The sequence below is a fragment of the Ylistrum balloti genome, unplaced genomic scaffold (assembly GCF_031769215.1).
Source record: "Ylistrum balloti isolate Yb309-2 unplaced genomic scaffold, AGI_CSIRO_Ybal_v1 Utg369724, whole genome shotgun sequence".
In the NCBI taxonomy this organism is placed as follows: domain Eukaryota; kingdom Metazoa; phylum Mollusca; class Bivalvia; order Pectinida; family Pectinidae; genus Ylistrum; species Ylistrum balloti.
This window is the reverse complement of record NW_026781942.1, coordinates 1,359,894-1,378,130: the sequence shown is the minus strand read 5'-3', so window position 1 is coordinate 1,378,130 and position 18,237 is coordinate 1,359,894. Positions and strand designations below refer to the sequence as shown.

General features: G+C 35.4%; 1 protein-coding gene across 1 annotated transcript; it reads right to left on the bottom strand.

The window, feature by feature from the left end:
- Positions 1-902: 902 nt before the first annotated feature.
- Positions 903-16,538, bottom strand: LOC132565552 (sorcin-like). The gene is made up of 10 exons (XM_060230201.1): positions 16,431-16,538; positions 14,804-14,878; positions 14,334-14,409; positions 12,270-12,294; positions 7,816-7,837; positions 7,382-7,532; positions 5,558-5,686; positions 4,750-4,820; positions 2,222-2,254; positions 903-1,885 (listed from the first exon to the last, which is right to left on the bottom strand). The coding sequence occupies exons 1-9, from the start codon at positions 16,536-16,538 to the stop codon at positions 2,228-2,230; spliced, it is 684 nt and encodes a 227-aa protein (XP_060086184.1). The 3' UTR covers positions 903-1,885; positions 2,222-2,227.
- Positions 16,539-18,237: the final 1,699 nt, after the last annotated feature.

Sequence of the window (18,237 nt, the reverse complement as noted above, 5' to 3'; positions counted from 1 at the left end):
AAGATGGCCGAAAGGCAGCTATCTTGTATATAAACTTTGAAAGTTTGTGATTGCTATTTCTTGAGAAGTACTTGATAGATATTTCTCAAATTCCATATGTAGCTTTCCTTTGGTCTCTAGTTGTGTCTGTCTGATAAAATAAAAATGGCTGACAGGCTGCCATCTTGTATTTTAACTTTTTGCAAGTTTGTTATTGCTACTTCTCGAGAACTACTGTATAGAACTTTCTCAAATTGGACTGATCAGAAAAATAAAATTGCTGACTGACAGCCATCTTAGATTTTGACTTTGAAAGTTTGTTATTGCTATTTCTGGAGAAGTATGTGATGGTTCTTTCTTAAATTTCACATTTACTTTCCCCTTTATCCCTCGTTGTGCCAATTTGATTTTTTACTTAAAATCACTGCTTATTATGATCAACTGAGCTGATTTTATAAACTAGAGTGTTGAAACCCCATGGGATTTGAGAGCACAATAGAGGAAATATTGCAAATTCTTCAAAATCCCTCTTTTGCATGAATGACATTTGGTCTGCAGGTAAAGTTGGTCTGACCCCTTGGAGCAGTGGAGCCTTAGCCTTATTGTGGATAGAGCTTGAATATCATTCTTTTATTTTGACCAAGTTGATCAGAAGTATCCTTGCGAAAGAGAAACCAATTTTGTGAAAATAATGAGTCTTGATCATGGGACCAGAGGGGATAGTGTAATAGGGAAAAGTTGTAGGTGTGAAATGATTTTGTCAGAGGACTCAATTTTATGTAAACAAAACAGTGGTGGATGGATAACTAAGGCTGGGTATGGGACAGCAAGATGAAAAACAGAGGGAAGAGGTTCAAGTGATGACAGGATTCATCCTTTTTTTTTCTTCCTATTAAAAATTGAATTCATTTTGATGACAAATATTTTATTAGTTAACCTCGTATACAGAGGCAATGATCACAGAGTATTACATAAAACAGTGGAGACTGTAGAGACCAGTCCAATCTTTGTAACTGTCTTGTTTCTTATTTTAACAATATCACACAGTTTGCATTCACTCATCTTCAGTGTAAAAATAAAACTGGTAGTAATCACTGTATTGCACAAACTTGGTTATCAATCAAAAACATACCAAATTGCAATACCAATTTTGATGAAAAAAGCTGCTGAACGCTCTGACCTCTGTTGCCAGCCAAGCCTCTGATCACTGAGCATATCAGTAAAGACATATTACCACCACCTAGTTTTCTAACCATCGCCTTATGTTATCAGACTAGTCTCTCAGCATTGTCCAAATCACCTGACTAGGTCTGGCTATCCATCTATCTAGCAAAGGTCTCTGACCATTGTCCTTGTGTCCATCCCAAGGCTCAGCTAAATGTTTGTGTCAATTCTAGGTTTCTGAGTATTGTCCATCCTACGTTTCTTACTATTGTCCATTTGTCGATTCTAGGTATCTGACCATTGTCCATTTGTCCATCCTAGGTTTCTGACCATTGTCTATTTGTCCATCCTAGGTATCTGACCATTGTCTATTTGTCCATCCTAAGTTTCTGACATTGTCTATTTGTCATGCCAAGGTTTCTGACCATAATGTCCTTTTGTCTTTTAGATTTCTGTTCATTATCCATGTGTCCATCCTGAGTCTATGACCATCATACATTTGTCAAACCTACATTTGTAGGTCTCTCACCAAAGCTAATTAATACAGTACATCAGAAGATGATTTTGTATCTGCAATTGCATTTGAGTTAGTCCATGAGAAAAAGCATGTGAAAAGTAAACCCTGAAGAAGGATTTGTGCAGTGTATGGCGCATGGGTGGGGAGTGGGGGCGGGAGTTTGACCAGTCTGATCTGAAGAAGGTGATGATTTGAGTCCTGGAGCAATGTCTCAACAGAATGCACCTGCAACAGAAGGAATTGAGAAGTGATTACTGGTACGAAAAGTACACTGTTGATGTTAAGATATCCATATTCAATATGTTACTATGACAACATACCTGTTATCACACCCACATGTAATAGTTGTTATGACAACATACATGTTTTCACACTTATATTTAAATGTTGCTATGACAACATAACCATTGTCACACTTATATTTAAATGTTTCTATGACAGCATACCCGTTTAAACACTCATATTTGTCTGTTGTTATGACAACAAACCTGTTCGTATTTAATTGTTGTTATGACAACATATCACACTCACATTTTTGCTAAACATATTATTGTGACATACCTGAGATCACAGGCACATTGTGCATCGCAGAAACTGAAAAAAAAATATGTTCAGTGCTATTTTATTATGACATTGATTTTTTATTTCAAAACAAAAGAATCACAGTAATAATTATTGTATATAGTGTAATTATTGTATATAGTGTAATTATTTATATAGTGTAATTATTGATATAGTGTAATTATTGATATAGTGTAATTATTATTTATATAGTGTAATTATTGTATATAGTGTAATTATTGTTTATATAGTGTATATAGTGTAATTATTATTTATATAGTGTAATTATTGTTTATATAGTGTAATTATTTATATAGTGTAATTATTGTTTATATAGTGTAATTATTGTTTATATAGTGTAATTATTGTTTATATAGTGTAATTATTGTTTATATAGTGTAATTATTGTTTATATAGTGTAATTATTATTTATATAGTGTAATTATTGTATATAGTGTAATTATTGTTTATATAGTGTAATTATTATTTATATAGTGTAATTATTTATATAGTGTAATTATTATGTATATAGTGTAATTATTATTTATATAGTGTAATTATTGTTTATATAGTGTAATTATTGTTTATATAGTGTAATTATTGTTTATATAGTGTAATTATTATTTATATAGTGTAATTATTGTATATAGTGTAATTATTGTTTATATAGTGTAATTATTATTTATATAGTGTAATTATTTATATAGTGTAATTATTATGTATATAGTGTAATTATTATTTATATAGTGTAATTATTTATATAGTGTAATTATTGTATATAGTGTAATTATTGTTTATATAGTGTAATTATTTATATAGTGTAATTATTGTTTATATAGTGTAATTATTATTTATATAGTGTAATTATTGTTTATATAGTGTAATTATTTATATAGTGTAATTATTGTATATAGTGTAATTATTGTTTATATAGTGTAATTATTTATATAGTGTAATTATTGTATATAGTGTAATTATTGTTTATATAGTGTAATTATTATTTATATAGTGTAATTATTTATATAGTGTAATTATTGTATATAGTGTAATTATTGTTTATATAGTGTAATTATTATTTATATAGTGTAATTATTGTTTATATAGTGTAATTATTTATATAGTGTAATTATTGTATATAGTGTAATTATTGTTTATATAGTGTAATTATTGATATAGTGTAATTATTATTTATATAGTGTAATTATTGTATATAGTGTAATTATTGTTTATATAGTGTAATTATTGTTTATATAGTGTAATTATTTATATAGTGTAATTATTTATATAGTGTAATTATTGTTTATATAGTGTTATTATTGTATATAGTGTAATTATTGTTTATATAGTGTAATTATTAATATAGTGTAATTATTGTATATAGTGTAATTATTGTTTATATAGTGTAATTATTGTATATAGTGTAATTATTGTTTATATAGTGTAATTATTATTTATATAGTGTAATTATTGTATATAGTGTAATTATTGTTTATATAGTGTAATTATTTATATAGTGTAATTATTTATATAGTGTAATTATTGTTTATATAGTGTAATTATTGTATATAGTGTAATTATTGTTTATATAGTGTAATTATTAATATAGTGTAATTATTGTATATAGTGTAATTATTTATATAGTGTAATTATTGTTTATATAGTGTAATTATTGTATATAGTGTAATTATTGTTTATATAGTGTAATTATTGTATATAGTGTAATTATTATTTATATAGTGTAATTATTGTTTATATAGTGTAATTATTCTTTATATAGTGTAATTATTATTTATATAGTGTAATTATTGTATATAGTGTAATTATTGTTTATATAGTGTAATTATTGTATATAGTGTAATTATTTATATAGTGTAATTATTATTTATATAGTGTAATTATTATTTATATAGTGTAATTATTATTTATATAGTGTAATTATTGTATATAGTGTAATTATTGTTTATATAGTGTAATTATTATTTATATAGTGTAATTATTCTTTATATAGTGTAATTATTATTTATATAGTGTAATTATTTATATAGTGTAATTATTTATATAGTGTAATTATTATTTATATAGTGTAATTATTTATATAGTGTAATTATATATATAGTGTAATTATTATTTATATAGTGTAATTATTATTTATATAGTGTAATTATTGTATATAGTGTAATTATTGTTTATATAGTGTAATTATTATTTATATAGTGTAATTATTGTATATAGTGTAATTATTGTTTATATAGTGTAATTATTTATATAGTGTAATTATTTATATAGTGTAATTATTATTTATATAGTGTAATTATTTATATAGTGTAATTATTATTTATATAGTGTAATTATTTATATAGTGTAATTATTTTATATAGTGTAATTATTGTTTATAGTGTAATTATTATTTATTGTGTAATTATTATTTATACGTTGTAATTCCTGTATATATCAAATGTAATGATTATCTTTACTATTGTTTATACAGTGTAATTATCGTCTTGAGTGAGACCTCTGGTCATCCTTACATCATCATAGCCAAAGGTACTAGTACCGGTCTCCTGTCCATGTTGTTGTTGGTCTCGCCGCCGGAACGCATCTGTGGCAATAAAAAATACTGACATCAGTAATTGAAACCTTATCTTGATATAAAACCACTGTAGCCAGGACAGTAACATACAATGTAAACCCTCTGTAGACAGGACAGTAACATACAATATAAAACCTCTGTAGACAGGACAGTAAAATACAATATAATAGCTCTGTAGACAGGACAGTAACATACAATATAAAACTTTGTAGACAGGACAGTAACATACATTGTAAAGTCTTTGTAGACAGGAGAGTACATACAATGTAAAACGTCTGTAGACAGGACAGTAACATACAATGTAAAACCTCTGTAGACAGGACAGTAACATACAATGTAAAACCTCTGTAGACAGGACATTAACTTACAATGTAAAACCTCTGTAGACAGGACAGTAACATACAATGTAAAACCACTGTAGACAGGACATTAACTTACAATGCAAAACCTCTGTAGACAGGTCAGTAACATACAATGTAAATAGCAAAATATATGAAATTTCTGTATTCTACAGAGCACATAAAAGCTCATATTTTTGCATGAACATTAAACAATTACATAAGTTCAATATATGGCTAGAACTGAGAGAGAGGCTGTTGCAGAAGACTATCTACATATTATGTACGTCTCCAACAAAACTGGTCAAACCACCATTTATTCCTTCATGCCTATCAATATACTGGTACGTTGTATGATGTGATTTCTAAGTAAAGAATATGAAGGCATAAATCTGATCTCAAACTTACCTGTTAAGGCCCGAAGTTTGACACACACAGTTACAAAGTCGTCAAATGAAAGCACACATCTTCCATTGGGTTCAACATAGGAAAACCTTTTCAACAGTGTTGTCACACACTCTTGTGACAGATTAAAACCTGAAACAGATCAAGGTCAATACCTGATTCTCAGCTCAAACCTGGTGTAAGTTAGTGATTACTGATATCATTAGACACAACCTGGTGTAAGTTAGTGATTACTGATATCATTAGACACAACCTGGTGTAAGTTAGTGATTACTGATATCACTAGACACAAATAACCTGGTGTAAGTTAGTGATTACTGATATCATTAGACACAACCTGGTGTAAGTTAGTGATAATTGATATCATTAGACACAACCTGGTGTAAGTTAGTGATTACTGATATTATTAGACACAAATAACCTGGTGTAAGTTAGTGATTACTGATATCATTAGACACAACCTGGTGTAAGTTAGTGATAACTGATATCATTAGACACAACCTGGTGTAAGTTAGTGATTACTGATATCATTAGACACAACCTGGTGTAAGTTAGTGAATACTGATATCATTAGACACAAATAACCTGGTGTAACTTAGTGATTACTGATATCATCAGACACAACCTGGTGTAAGTTAGTGATTACTGATATCATTAGACACAACCTGGTGTAAGTTAGTGATTACTGATATCATTAGACACAACCTGGTGTAAGTTAGTGAATACTGATATCATTAGACACAAATAACCTGGTGTAAGTTAGTGATTACTGATATCATCAGACACAACCTGGTGTAAGTTAGTGATTACTGATATCATTAGACACAACCTGGTGTAAGTTAGTGATTACTGATATCATTAGACACAAATAACCTGGTGTAAGTTAGTGATTACTGATATCATTAGACACTAATAACCTGGTGTAAGTTAGTGATTACTGATATCATTAGACACAACCTGGTGTAAATTAGTGATAACCGATATCATTAGACACAAATAACCTGGTGTAAGTTAGTGATTACTGATATCATTAGACACAACCTGGTGTAAGTTAGTGAATACTGATATCATTAGACACTAAAAACCTGGTGTAAGTTAGTGATTACTGATATCATTAGACACAACCTGGTGTAAGTTAGTGATTACTGATATCATTAGACACAACCTGGTGTAAGTTAGTGATTACTGATATCATTAGACACAACCTGGTGTAAGTTAGTGATAACGGATATCATTAGACACAACCTGGTGTAAGTTAGTGATTACTGATATCATTAGACACAACCTGGTGTAAGTTAGTGATTACTGATATCACTAGACACAAATAACCTGGTGTAAGTTAGTGATTACTGATATCATTAGACACAACCTGGTGTAAGTTAGTGATTACTGATATCATTAGACACAACCTGGTGTAAGTTAGTGATTACTGATATCATTAGACACAACCTGGTGTAAGTTAGTGATTACTGATATCACTAGACACAAATAACCTGGTGTAAGTTAGTGATTACTGATATCATCAGACACAACCTGATGTAAGTTAGTGATTACTGATATCATTAGACACAACCTGGTGTAAGATAGTGATTACTGATATCATTAGACACAACCTGGTGTAAGTTAGTGATTACTGATATCATTAGACACTAATAACCTGGTGTAAGTTAGTGATTACTGATATCATTAGACACAACCTGGTGTAAGTTAGTGATTACTGATATCATTAGACACAACCTGGTGTAAGTTAGTGATTACTGATATCATTAGACACAACCTGGTGTAAGTTCTACACTGATATCCTCTAATAAATTCCTGTACACTTACGGAATTGATTTTTCACCACAGTAATAAGTTCATTGGCATCAGCTTTGTTATTGCGGTCCATGTCATGGGTCTGAAACATTCTGTACCATGCAATCAGACACTGTTGTAACTCCATAAACTCCTCCCACTGCAGAAATCCATCTCCTGATCGCTCGACTTTGGTCAAGGTAGAACTCCAGTAAAATCTCACAGAATCATTAGTTTGTGAGATATCATCCCTAGGCTTTTGACTTGAAATGTCACAATTATGTTTTTGTTACAAATTTTGATTGATACAGTGATGAATTATTACACAATGTACCCAATTTTTGTTTCATTGATTTTGGAAAAATAATCAGTTTAAATAACTTCCAATACAAAACTATCAACTCTGGAAACCTGGATTCCTTCCAACTTAGACAATTTAACATTTTATTATTTAATGTAAAGGATACATCCAACATAGCAACCATTACTCTGAAACAAAAATAATCAGTACATCAATATCATGTAAAACAGTAGGTCATACTACATACAACTGTCACCATCATGTCCCTCTACACAGTAGGTCATACTACATACAACTGTCACCATCATGTCCCTCTACACAGTAGGTCATACTACATACAACTGTCACCGTCATGTCCCTCTACACAGTAGGTCATACTACATACAACTGTCACCGTCATGTCCCTCTACACAGTAGGTCATACTACATACAACTGTCACCATCATGTCCCTCTACACAGTAGGTCATACTACATACAACTGTCACCATCATGTCCTTCTACACAGTAGGTCATACTACATACAACTGTCACCATCATGTCCCTCTCAGTAGGTCATACTACATACAACTGTCACCATCATGTCCCTCTACACAGTAGGTCATACTACATACAGCTGTCACCATCATGTCCTTCTACACAGTAGGTCATACTACATACAACTGTCACCATCATGTCCCTCTACACAGTAGGTCATACTACATACAGCTGTCACCATCATGTCCCTCTCAGTAGGTCATACTACATACAACTGTCACCATCATGTCCCTCTACACAGTAGGTCATACTACATACAGCTGTCACCATCATGTCCTTCTACACAGTAGGTCATACTACATACAACTGTCACCATCATGTCCCTCTACACAGTAGGTCATACTACATACAGCTGTCACCATCATGTCCTTCTACACAGTAGGTCATACTACATACAACTGTCACCATCATGTCCCTCTACACAGTAGGTCATACTACATACAACTGTCACCATCATGTCCCTCTACACAGTAGGTCATACTACATACAACTGTCACCATCATGTCCCTCTACACAGTAGGTCATACTACATACAGCTGTCACCATCATGTCCCTCTACACAGTAGGTCATACTACATACAACTGTCACCATCATGTCCCTCTACACAGTAGGTCATACTACATACAACTGTCACCATCATGTCCCTCTACACAGTAGGTCATACTACATACAACTGTCACCATCATGTCCCTCTACACAGTAGGTCATACTACATACAGCTGTCACCATCATGTCCTTCTACACAGTAGGTCATACTACATACAACTGTCACCATCATGTCCCTCTACACAGTAGGTCATACTACATACAACTGTCACCATCATGTCCCTCTACACAGTAGGTCATACTACATACAACTGTCACCATCATGTCCTTCTACACAGTAGGTCATACTACATACAACTGTCACCATCATGTCCCTCTACACAGTAGGTCATACTACATACAACTGTCACCATCATGTCCCTCTACACAGTAGGTCATACTACATACAACTGTCACCATCATGTCCCTCTACACAGTAGGTCATACTACATACAACTGTCACCATCATGTCCCTCTACACAGTAGGTCATACTACATACAACTGTCACCGTCATGTCCCTCTACACAGTAGGTCATACTACATACAGCTGTCACCGTCATGTCCCTCTACACAGTAGGTCATACTACATACAGCTGTCACCGTCATGTCCCTCTACACAGTAGGTCATACTACATACAGCTGTCACCGTCATGTCCCTCTACACAGTAGGTCATACTACATACAGCTGTCACCGTCATGTCCCTCTACACAGTATGTCATACTACATACAGCTGTCACCGTCATGTCCCTCTACACAGTAGGTCATACTACATACAGCTGTCACCGTCATGTCCCTCTACACAGTAGGTCATACTACATACAACTGTCACCGTCATGTCCCTCTACACAGTAGGTCATACTACATACAACTGTCACCATCATGTCCCTCTACACAGTAGGTCATACTACATACAACTGTCACCATCATGTCCCTCTCAGTAGGTCATACTACATACAACTGTCACCATCATGTCCCTCTACACAGTAGGTCATACTACATACAACTGTCACCATCATGTCCTTCTACACAGTAGGTCATACTACATACAGCTGTCACCATCATGTCCCTCTACACAGTAGGTCATACTACATACAGCTGTCACCATCATGTCCCTCTACACAGTAGATCATACTACATACAGCTGTCACCATCATGTCCCTCTACACAGTAGTTCATACTACATACAACTGTCACTATCATGTCCCTCTACACAGTAGGTCATTAATATATTTAACTTTCATCATCATCATCATCATCATCATCATCATCATCATCATCATCATCATCATCATCATCATCATCATCATCATCATCTAGATGGTGACACAGTATACAGTTGGTGGTGCCACAGTATACACTGAGTGGTGCCACAGTATACACTGGGTGGTGTCGCAGTATTCACTTTATGGTGCCTCCGTATACACTTGTAGGTTCCAAAGTATATACTGAGTGGTGCCACAGTATACACTGGGTGGTGCCACAGTTTACACTTGGTGGTGTCACAGTATACACTGTGTGGTTCCACAGTATACACTGGTTGGTGCCACAGTATACACTGGGTAGTGCCACAGTATACACAGGCTGGTGCCACAGTGTACACTTGGTGGTGTCACAGTATACACTGTGTGGTGTCACAGTATACACTGGTTGGTGCCACAGTATACACTGGGTGGTGCCACAGTATATACTGGGTGGTGCCACAGTATACACTTGGTGGTGCCACAGTATATACTGAGTGGTGCCACAGTATACACTTGTTGGTGTCACAGTATACACTGGGTGGTTCCAAAGTATACACTCGGTGGTGCCACAGTATACACAGGCTGGTGCCACAGTATACACTGGGTGGTGCCACAGTATACACTTGGTGGTGTCACAGTATACACTGTGTGGTTCCACAGTATACTGGATGGTGCCACAGTGTACACAGGCTGGTGCAACAGTATAAACTGGGTGGTGTCACAGTATACACTGGTTGGTGCTAAAGTATACACTGGGTGGTGCCACAGTATACACTTGGTTGTGCCACAGTATACACTGGGTGATGCCACAGTGTTCACTTGGTAGTGCCTCAGTATACACTGGGTGGTGCCACAGTATACACAGTGGAGCCACAGTTTACACAGTGGAGCCACAGTATACACAGTGGAGCCACAGTATACTGGGTGGTGCCAATGTATACACAGGGTGGTGCCACAGTATTCACTGAGTGGTGTCACAGTATACACCGGGTGGTGGCACAGTATACACTGATTATTGCTACAGTATACACTGGGTGGTGCCACAGTATTCACTGGGTGATGCCACAGTATACACTGGGTGGTGCCACAGTATACACTTGGCGGTGCCATAGAATACACTGAATGGTTCCACAGTATACACTGGGTGGTGCCACAGTATACTGGGTGGTGCCACAGTATACACAGGCTGGTGCCACAGTATACACTGGGTGGTGCCACAGTATACACTGGTTTCTGCTACATTATACACTGGGTGGTGCCACAGTATACACAGTGGAGCCACAGTTTACACAGTGGAGCCACAGTATACACAGTGGAGCCACAGTATACTGGGTGGTGCCAATGTATACACAGGGTGGTGCCACAGTATTCACTGAGTGGTGTTACAGTATACACCAGGTGGTGGCACAGTATACACTGGTTAGTGCTACAGTATACACTGGGTGGTGCCACAGTATACACTGGTTAGTGCCACAGTATACACTTGTGTGATTGGTGGCACAGTATACACTAGGTAGTGCCACAGTATACTGGGTGGTGCCACAGTATACTGGATGGTGCCACAGTATACACAGGCTGATGCAACAGTATTCACTGGGTGGTGCCACAGTATACACTGGTTTGTGCTACAGTATACACTGGGTAGTGCCACAGTATTCACTGGATGGTTCCACAGTATGCACTGGTTTGTGCTACAGTATACACTGGGTGGTGCCACACCACAGTACACACTGGATAGTGCCACAGTATACACTTGATGGTGCCACAGTATACACTGGTTTCTGCTACATTATACACTGGGTGGTGCCACAGTATACACTGTGGTGCCACAGAACACAGGGTGGTGTCACAGTATTCACTGAGTGGTGTTACAGTATACACCAGGTGGTGGCACAGTATACACTGGTTAGTGCTACAGTATACACTGGGTGGTGCCACAGTATACACTGGGTAGTGCCACAGTATACACAGGCTGATGCCACAGTATTCACTAGGTGCCACACCACAGTATTCACTGGATAGTTCCACAGTATACACTTGATGGTGCCACAGTATACACTGGGTGGTGCCACAGTATACACAGGCTGGTGCCACAGTATTCACTGGGTTGTGCCACAGTATACACTGGTTTGTGCTACAGTATACACTGGGTGGTGCCATGCCACAGTACACACTGGATAGTGCCACAGTATACACTTGATGGTGCCACAGTATACACTGGGTGGTGCCACAGTATACACAATGTGTTGTACTTACTTACAGAGCTCCCTGCTCCAGTTTACTGTGTAGGAAGAAACAAAAAATACTATCAATTTAATAGGAAACACAAGAGCGAGGATGAATAGACATGAATAAGACAAGAGGTTTAAGATAAATAGGCATTACATAATGAGTGGTTGTTGTATATGATATTCCATACACTTGCTCAATCTCATGAGATAATAAAAAATAAAACCACATGTCATTTGGTTCTACCATAATAAAAACTATTCTGAATGTGAAGTGCTCTATTATATTATGTTCTGTACCAATATTAACATGTGATTTGGTTATGTAATCAGTTTGGGTGAAATTATATGATATATAGAGAAATGTCAAAATTAATAAGCAAAATCGACAATTCCAGAAAACCATGGGAATACTATGATTAATTACAAGTCATGAAAAGTAATAAATCAAACTTATTTTCAAAGAAATCAATTGATAAATCCATATCAAAATCAAATTATAACAAAAACAGTTGTGAACTGCTTGTTGTATGTTTTAAATTTCCATGAGTGGATGGAATGCCCTTTCAGTCAAAGTTCCACTTCTCAACCAATCAAAATGCCGAAAGGTCATATACCACTAGTGGTATATATGATACATATTCCTTTATCCAAACATCAGCCTGTTTAATCAATGGTTTGAAAATGGAATAACACAATATTTTGTGGTAGAAAATGAACATTTTTCAGAACCTTAAATACTATTCATTTTAATGCAATGCCTATGTTTAGTTGTACCTAAATAGATACAATTCAATTCAAGAGTAGTGTTCTGTGAAGAATTTCAATTTTAATCACTAATACTTTCAAGTGGATGGACATTAAATTTTTTGTTGACAAATATTAAATCATCTGAGTTTAAATAAATTTTCAAACAAACAAAAAAAGAGAGATATATTTAGAAGGAAATCTTTGTTTCTCTTCAAATACATTTGAAAACAATAAACTGTATTAATTTTACAAAAAATGCAAAACAAGCTATGAGATCTGAAAACAACAAAACCTTTCCACATCTTGGTCACCAAGGTGAAAGGCTAATGTGTTATCCCTGTACCATTCCCCTTTAGATCTGAAAACTGACACAAAACCTTTCCACATCTTGGTCACCAAGGTGAAAGGCTAATGTGTTATCCCTGTACCATTCCCCTTTAGATCTGAAAACTGACACAAAACCTTTCCACATCTTGGTCACCTAGGTGAAAGGCTAATGTGTTATTTCTGTACCATTCCCCTTTAGATCTAAAAATACAAAACCTTTCCTCATCTTGGTCACCAAGGTGAAAGGCTAATGTGTTATCCCTGTACCATTCCCCTTTAGATCTGAAAACTGACACAAAACCTTTCCACATCTTGGTCACCAAGGTGAAAGGCTAATGTGTTATACCTGTACCATTCCCCTTTAGATCTGAAAACTGACACAAAACCTTTCCACATCTTGGTCACCTAGGTGAAAGGCTAATGTGTTATTTCTGTACCATTCCCCTTTAGATCTAAAAATACAAAACCTTTCCTCATCTTGGTCACCTAGGTGAAAGGCTAATGTGTTATCCCTATACCATTTCCTGTTATATTTGCATATGAGGCTGAGTTTCTTGAAGAGCTTATCAAAACAGGTCACAATGACCTTGAAAAGTCATTAAAGAGTTTTACTTTCAGATATATTGATGATGTCTTGTCTTTTAATAACAAGAAATTTATTGACCATGTTCATCCTACATATCCACCAGAATGAGAAATCAAAGACACATTCGTTCAACTATTTGCTTGTCATTTTATACTTTGTTCTCATTTGAGAATGTGACATTACTTAATTGAATTGATGGAGATTTACATGGTGGGTGTCAGCGATGAAGCAGAAGATGCTTACTCTTCTGGGACATCTGGTTGTTTTCTCCTTGTACATTTTCAGGAGTCTCCATGTAAATCATTCTTTTGTTCATATTTTGCCCTAGTTTTATTAAATTTGTGTTTAGATTATGATTTTGCTGACACATTGGTATTTTTTTTGTTTTTTTACGAAGCTTTTGTGGTCCTTACAGTAATATTTACTTACTGTTAAAGAAACTTCGGATCTCAGAGGAATTATTCATTATCCCTACGAGGTCCTCTGACTGGATTGCCCTTCGCATCTACAATGATCAAAATACTGATTGGTTATAATCCACAATAGTCTACAATCAGAGGTACATTGTAAGAACTGGCAATCACTGTACTGTACAGCCAGTCTCACTTACCTTAACTTTTTAATATTCATTTGTACTTTAAACTGAATAAGGTTTCTGACAACCAAGTAGCTTTCTAATAAATAGCAAGAGAATATTGTAATTGACACATGAATTATAACATTGAATTTTAGTTTGAACATACTGTATTCGGTTTGGGGGATTTCATTCTCTTTAAGCTGTATGACCATATGTTAAGTGCTGAGAGCAACTGGATATCTATAATGTTCTCCATATGAACAGAACTCACTATTAGTTAGTATAATACTGAAACTGTAGTCAAACTCACAGATATACATACCCTATTTTGCTCATTTGACTGGACACTTTGATCAAAAAGAATCTGTAGTTCATTAGGGCTGTTAAATCCAAGAGCCTGCAAAACAAAATGGTTGTTGTGTAGTGATTTAACATTCAAACTTTTCTTTTTTTCCCCAACTGGAAAAAAAGTACAAAAATATCCCCAAAAACGAAGATTTTTCTAAATGAACCATGGATCAGTTTGTAAAGATTTAACATGGTTATTTACAGTGTTATGGCTCAATTAGTCAGTACTGTAAAATATCATTTAATAATTATTTAATATATGTACTTATGATTTTATTCAATTTTAACACGACACAACTTTTTCACATTTCATTCACAGCCTTTTCCATTAAGAAATTATGTACACCACACATCTTTACCAGTGGATAGAATAATACCAGCTGGACAAGACACAAGGAGGTCAGGGGGACAAATAAGTCAGGATGAGGGTTATAAATGAATGTAAGAGTAGAGCACAATGAAGGCCAGGGAGCAGGACAAACTAAGGCCAAGGGAAGGTGACAAATGAAGGTCAGGGTAAAGATACACATTAAGGTTAGGGTAAGGGCACAAATTAAGGTAAGGGTAAGGGCACAAATTAAGGCCAGGGAAAGTGACAAATGAAGGTCAGGGTAAAGATACACATTAAGGTTAGGGTAAGGGCACAAATTAAGGCCAGGGAAAGTGACAAATGAAGGTCAGGGTAAAGATACACATTAAGGTTAGGGTAAGGGCACAAATTAAGGCCAGGGAAGGTGACAAATGAAGGTAGGACATTAAGGTTAGGGTAAGGGCACAAACTGAGGTAAGGGTAAGGACAAAAATTAAGGCCAGGGAAGGTGACAATGAAGATCTGGCAGAGGGTGTAAAAGAAAGTCAGCCGGAGCGGGCAAATGGAGTCAGTAGTGAGGTTGTTGAAAATAAAGATCAGGTAAAGGGACAAAGTGAAATCTGTGGGAGGGGACAAACTGGGTTACGGGAAGGGACCAAATAAAGAAAGAATGTGGGGGGAAAATGAGAGACTGGGAAAGAAGTAAAATGAGATAACATTAAGGTTGACAAGAGAAGGACGTGAAAGGGGAGGGGGGGGGGACAAATGAAGGTATGGGGGAGGGATGCAGGGAGTAATGGAGGTCTGTCAGAGAGAAGTGTATGATTAAAGCATTTCTCCCTAGTTTTATAAGGAATCAAACATATACGGTTGCAGGGTTGAATAGGATTTTTTCCATGTTTGCTAAAGAAAACTGTTAGCTATAGGGTTGTTTATAGGGTGTATTTTTCATACGTTTTGGTTATTTTCCTTTCATCACGTTGAATATTGAATTCTGGTGATGACATAAAGAACGGTGCAACTTCTGTACGTACAAGAGGTACTGCGTCGGCGCCCGTCAAAATTACTTGTCGAGTTGGACATCTAACATTGTTGGTGTACATGAATTAACAATCCCTTTCGGGGTTCCTCCTTGGTGCTCATTTATATCGGACGTTTGACAATGTCCCTAGTCGGAGGAATACCAAAAAGGATTAATGTGTACATGCTTACTGTCACTAATGTGTTTTAGCGTCCCTGTGTGTGTATCTATATTTACATATCAGATATGTCATCAGCTGTTTTTACCAACCTGCCAGGCGTTACACGCGAATGCGTCACGCTGCAAAACCTGTCCATATCCGCCATAATGTTGGCTTGGTTGTTGGTAGTGCTGGTAGTTTTGCTGGTAGTACGCCATTATTCCAAGTCTTTCTAATGCTTGTATGACAGGTGCTTGTTTACATTGTTGCTAGGTAAACATTCTAATCAATAAACCGACAAAAATCCCGAACTATCCGTATTTTTTGTTTTTCGTTTTTTAAAGTTACTAACTAACCTTCATCATCCCATCTATGTAATTTTGGGAAACGTATCTGAAATTTATAGTTTTGCCAATGGATGTAGAATGCACTTAGGCATCAAAATACCAAAGGATTCTTTACACCAAATTTGGTAAAACTCGCATCATACAGAAGACCAGGAATCACACAGAATTCCCTCTCTGACTTAGACCTACTCCTTAAACCCCTGAGGGTCCAGATTTATACCACTACTTATACAAAATTGTGTTCCTTGCCCACATGATGCCATTGACAAAATGTGGTGAAAATATTTTCATCCCAACAACAAAAAGAAGCATTTCAACGATTTTCTTAGTATATATCATGTCAATTTTTTTTAATTCCCTCAACTTTTTTCTGTAAACACTAATAATCATAATCAACTAAGTGGATTTTGACTAAATTTGGTTTAAAAGCATCCTCAGGGAACAGGAACCAGTTTGACATGAGCATCCTTGGTAAAGGGGACTCAAAATAAACAGTACCAGTGGGTCTGAACCCTGCCTGGCCTGATCGCTAAGACACAATGCTGGTATACACTTAAACAACACCTTTTTGTCAGAGGTTGTCTATAAAAACATTGTCAGCAACCACAAAAGCAGTCAATTTTTGTGAAGTGTTGTGTCTGCAAAAAGTTTAACATGTAAATACCATCTCTCTAAACAAGCTTATAAAAGTTTGCCAGCCAAAATTTTGACCTGTGACTATCTCCCTCATAACAGTTTGTCTACCAAAAGTTTACTCTGTGACTATCTCCCTCATAACAGTTTGTCTACCAAAAGTTTACTCTGTGACTATCTCCCTCATAACAGTTTGTCTACCAAAAGTTTACTCTGTGACTATCTCCCTCATAACAGTTTGTCTACAAAAAGTTTACTCTGTGACTATCTCCCTCATAACAGTTTGTCTACCAGAAGTTTACTCTGTTACTATCTCCCTCATAACAGTTTGTCTACAAAAAGTTTACTCTGTGACTATCTCCCTCATAACAGTTTGTCTACCAAAAGTTTACTCTGTGACTATCTCCCTCATAACAGTTTGTCTACCAAAAGTTTACTCTGTGACTATCTCCCTCATAACAGTTTGTCTACAAAAAGTTTACTCTGTGACTATCTCCCTCATAACAGTTTGTCTACCAAAAGTTTACTCTGTGACTATCTCCCTCATAACAGTTTGTCTACCAAAAGTTTACTCTGTGACTATCTCCCTCATAACAGTTTGTCTACCAAAAGTTTACTCTGTGACTATCTCCCTCATAACAGTTTGTCTACAAAAAGTTTACTCTGTGACTATCTCCCTCATAACAGTTTGTCTACCAGAAGTTTACTCTGTTACTATCTCCCTCATAACAGTTTGTCTACAAAAAGTTTACTCTGTGACTATCTCCCTCATAACAGTTTGTCTACAAAAAGTTTACTCTGTGACTATCTCCCTCATAACAGTTTGTCTACCAGAAGTTTACTCTGTTACTATCTCCCTCATAACAGTTTGTCTACAAAAAGTTTACTCTGTGACTATCTCCCTCATAACAGTTTGTCTACCAAAAGTTTACTCTGT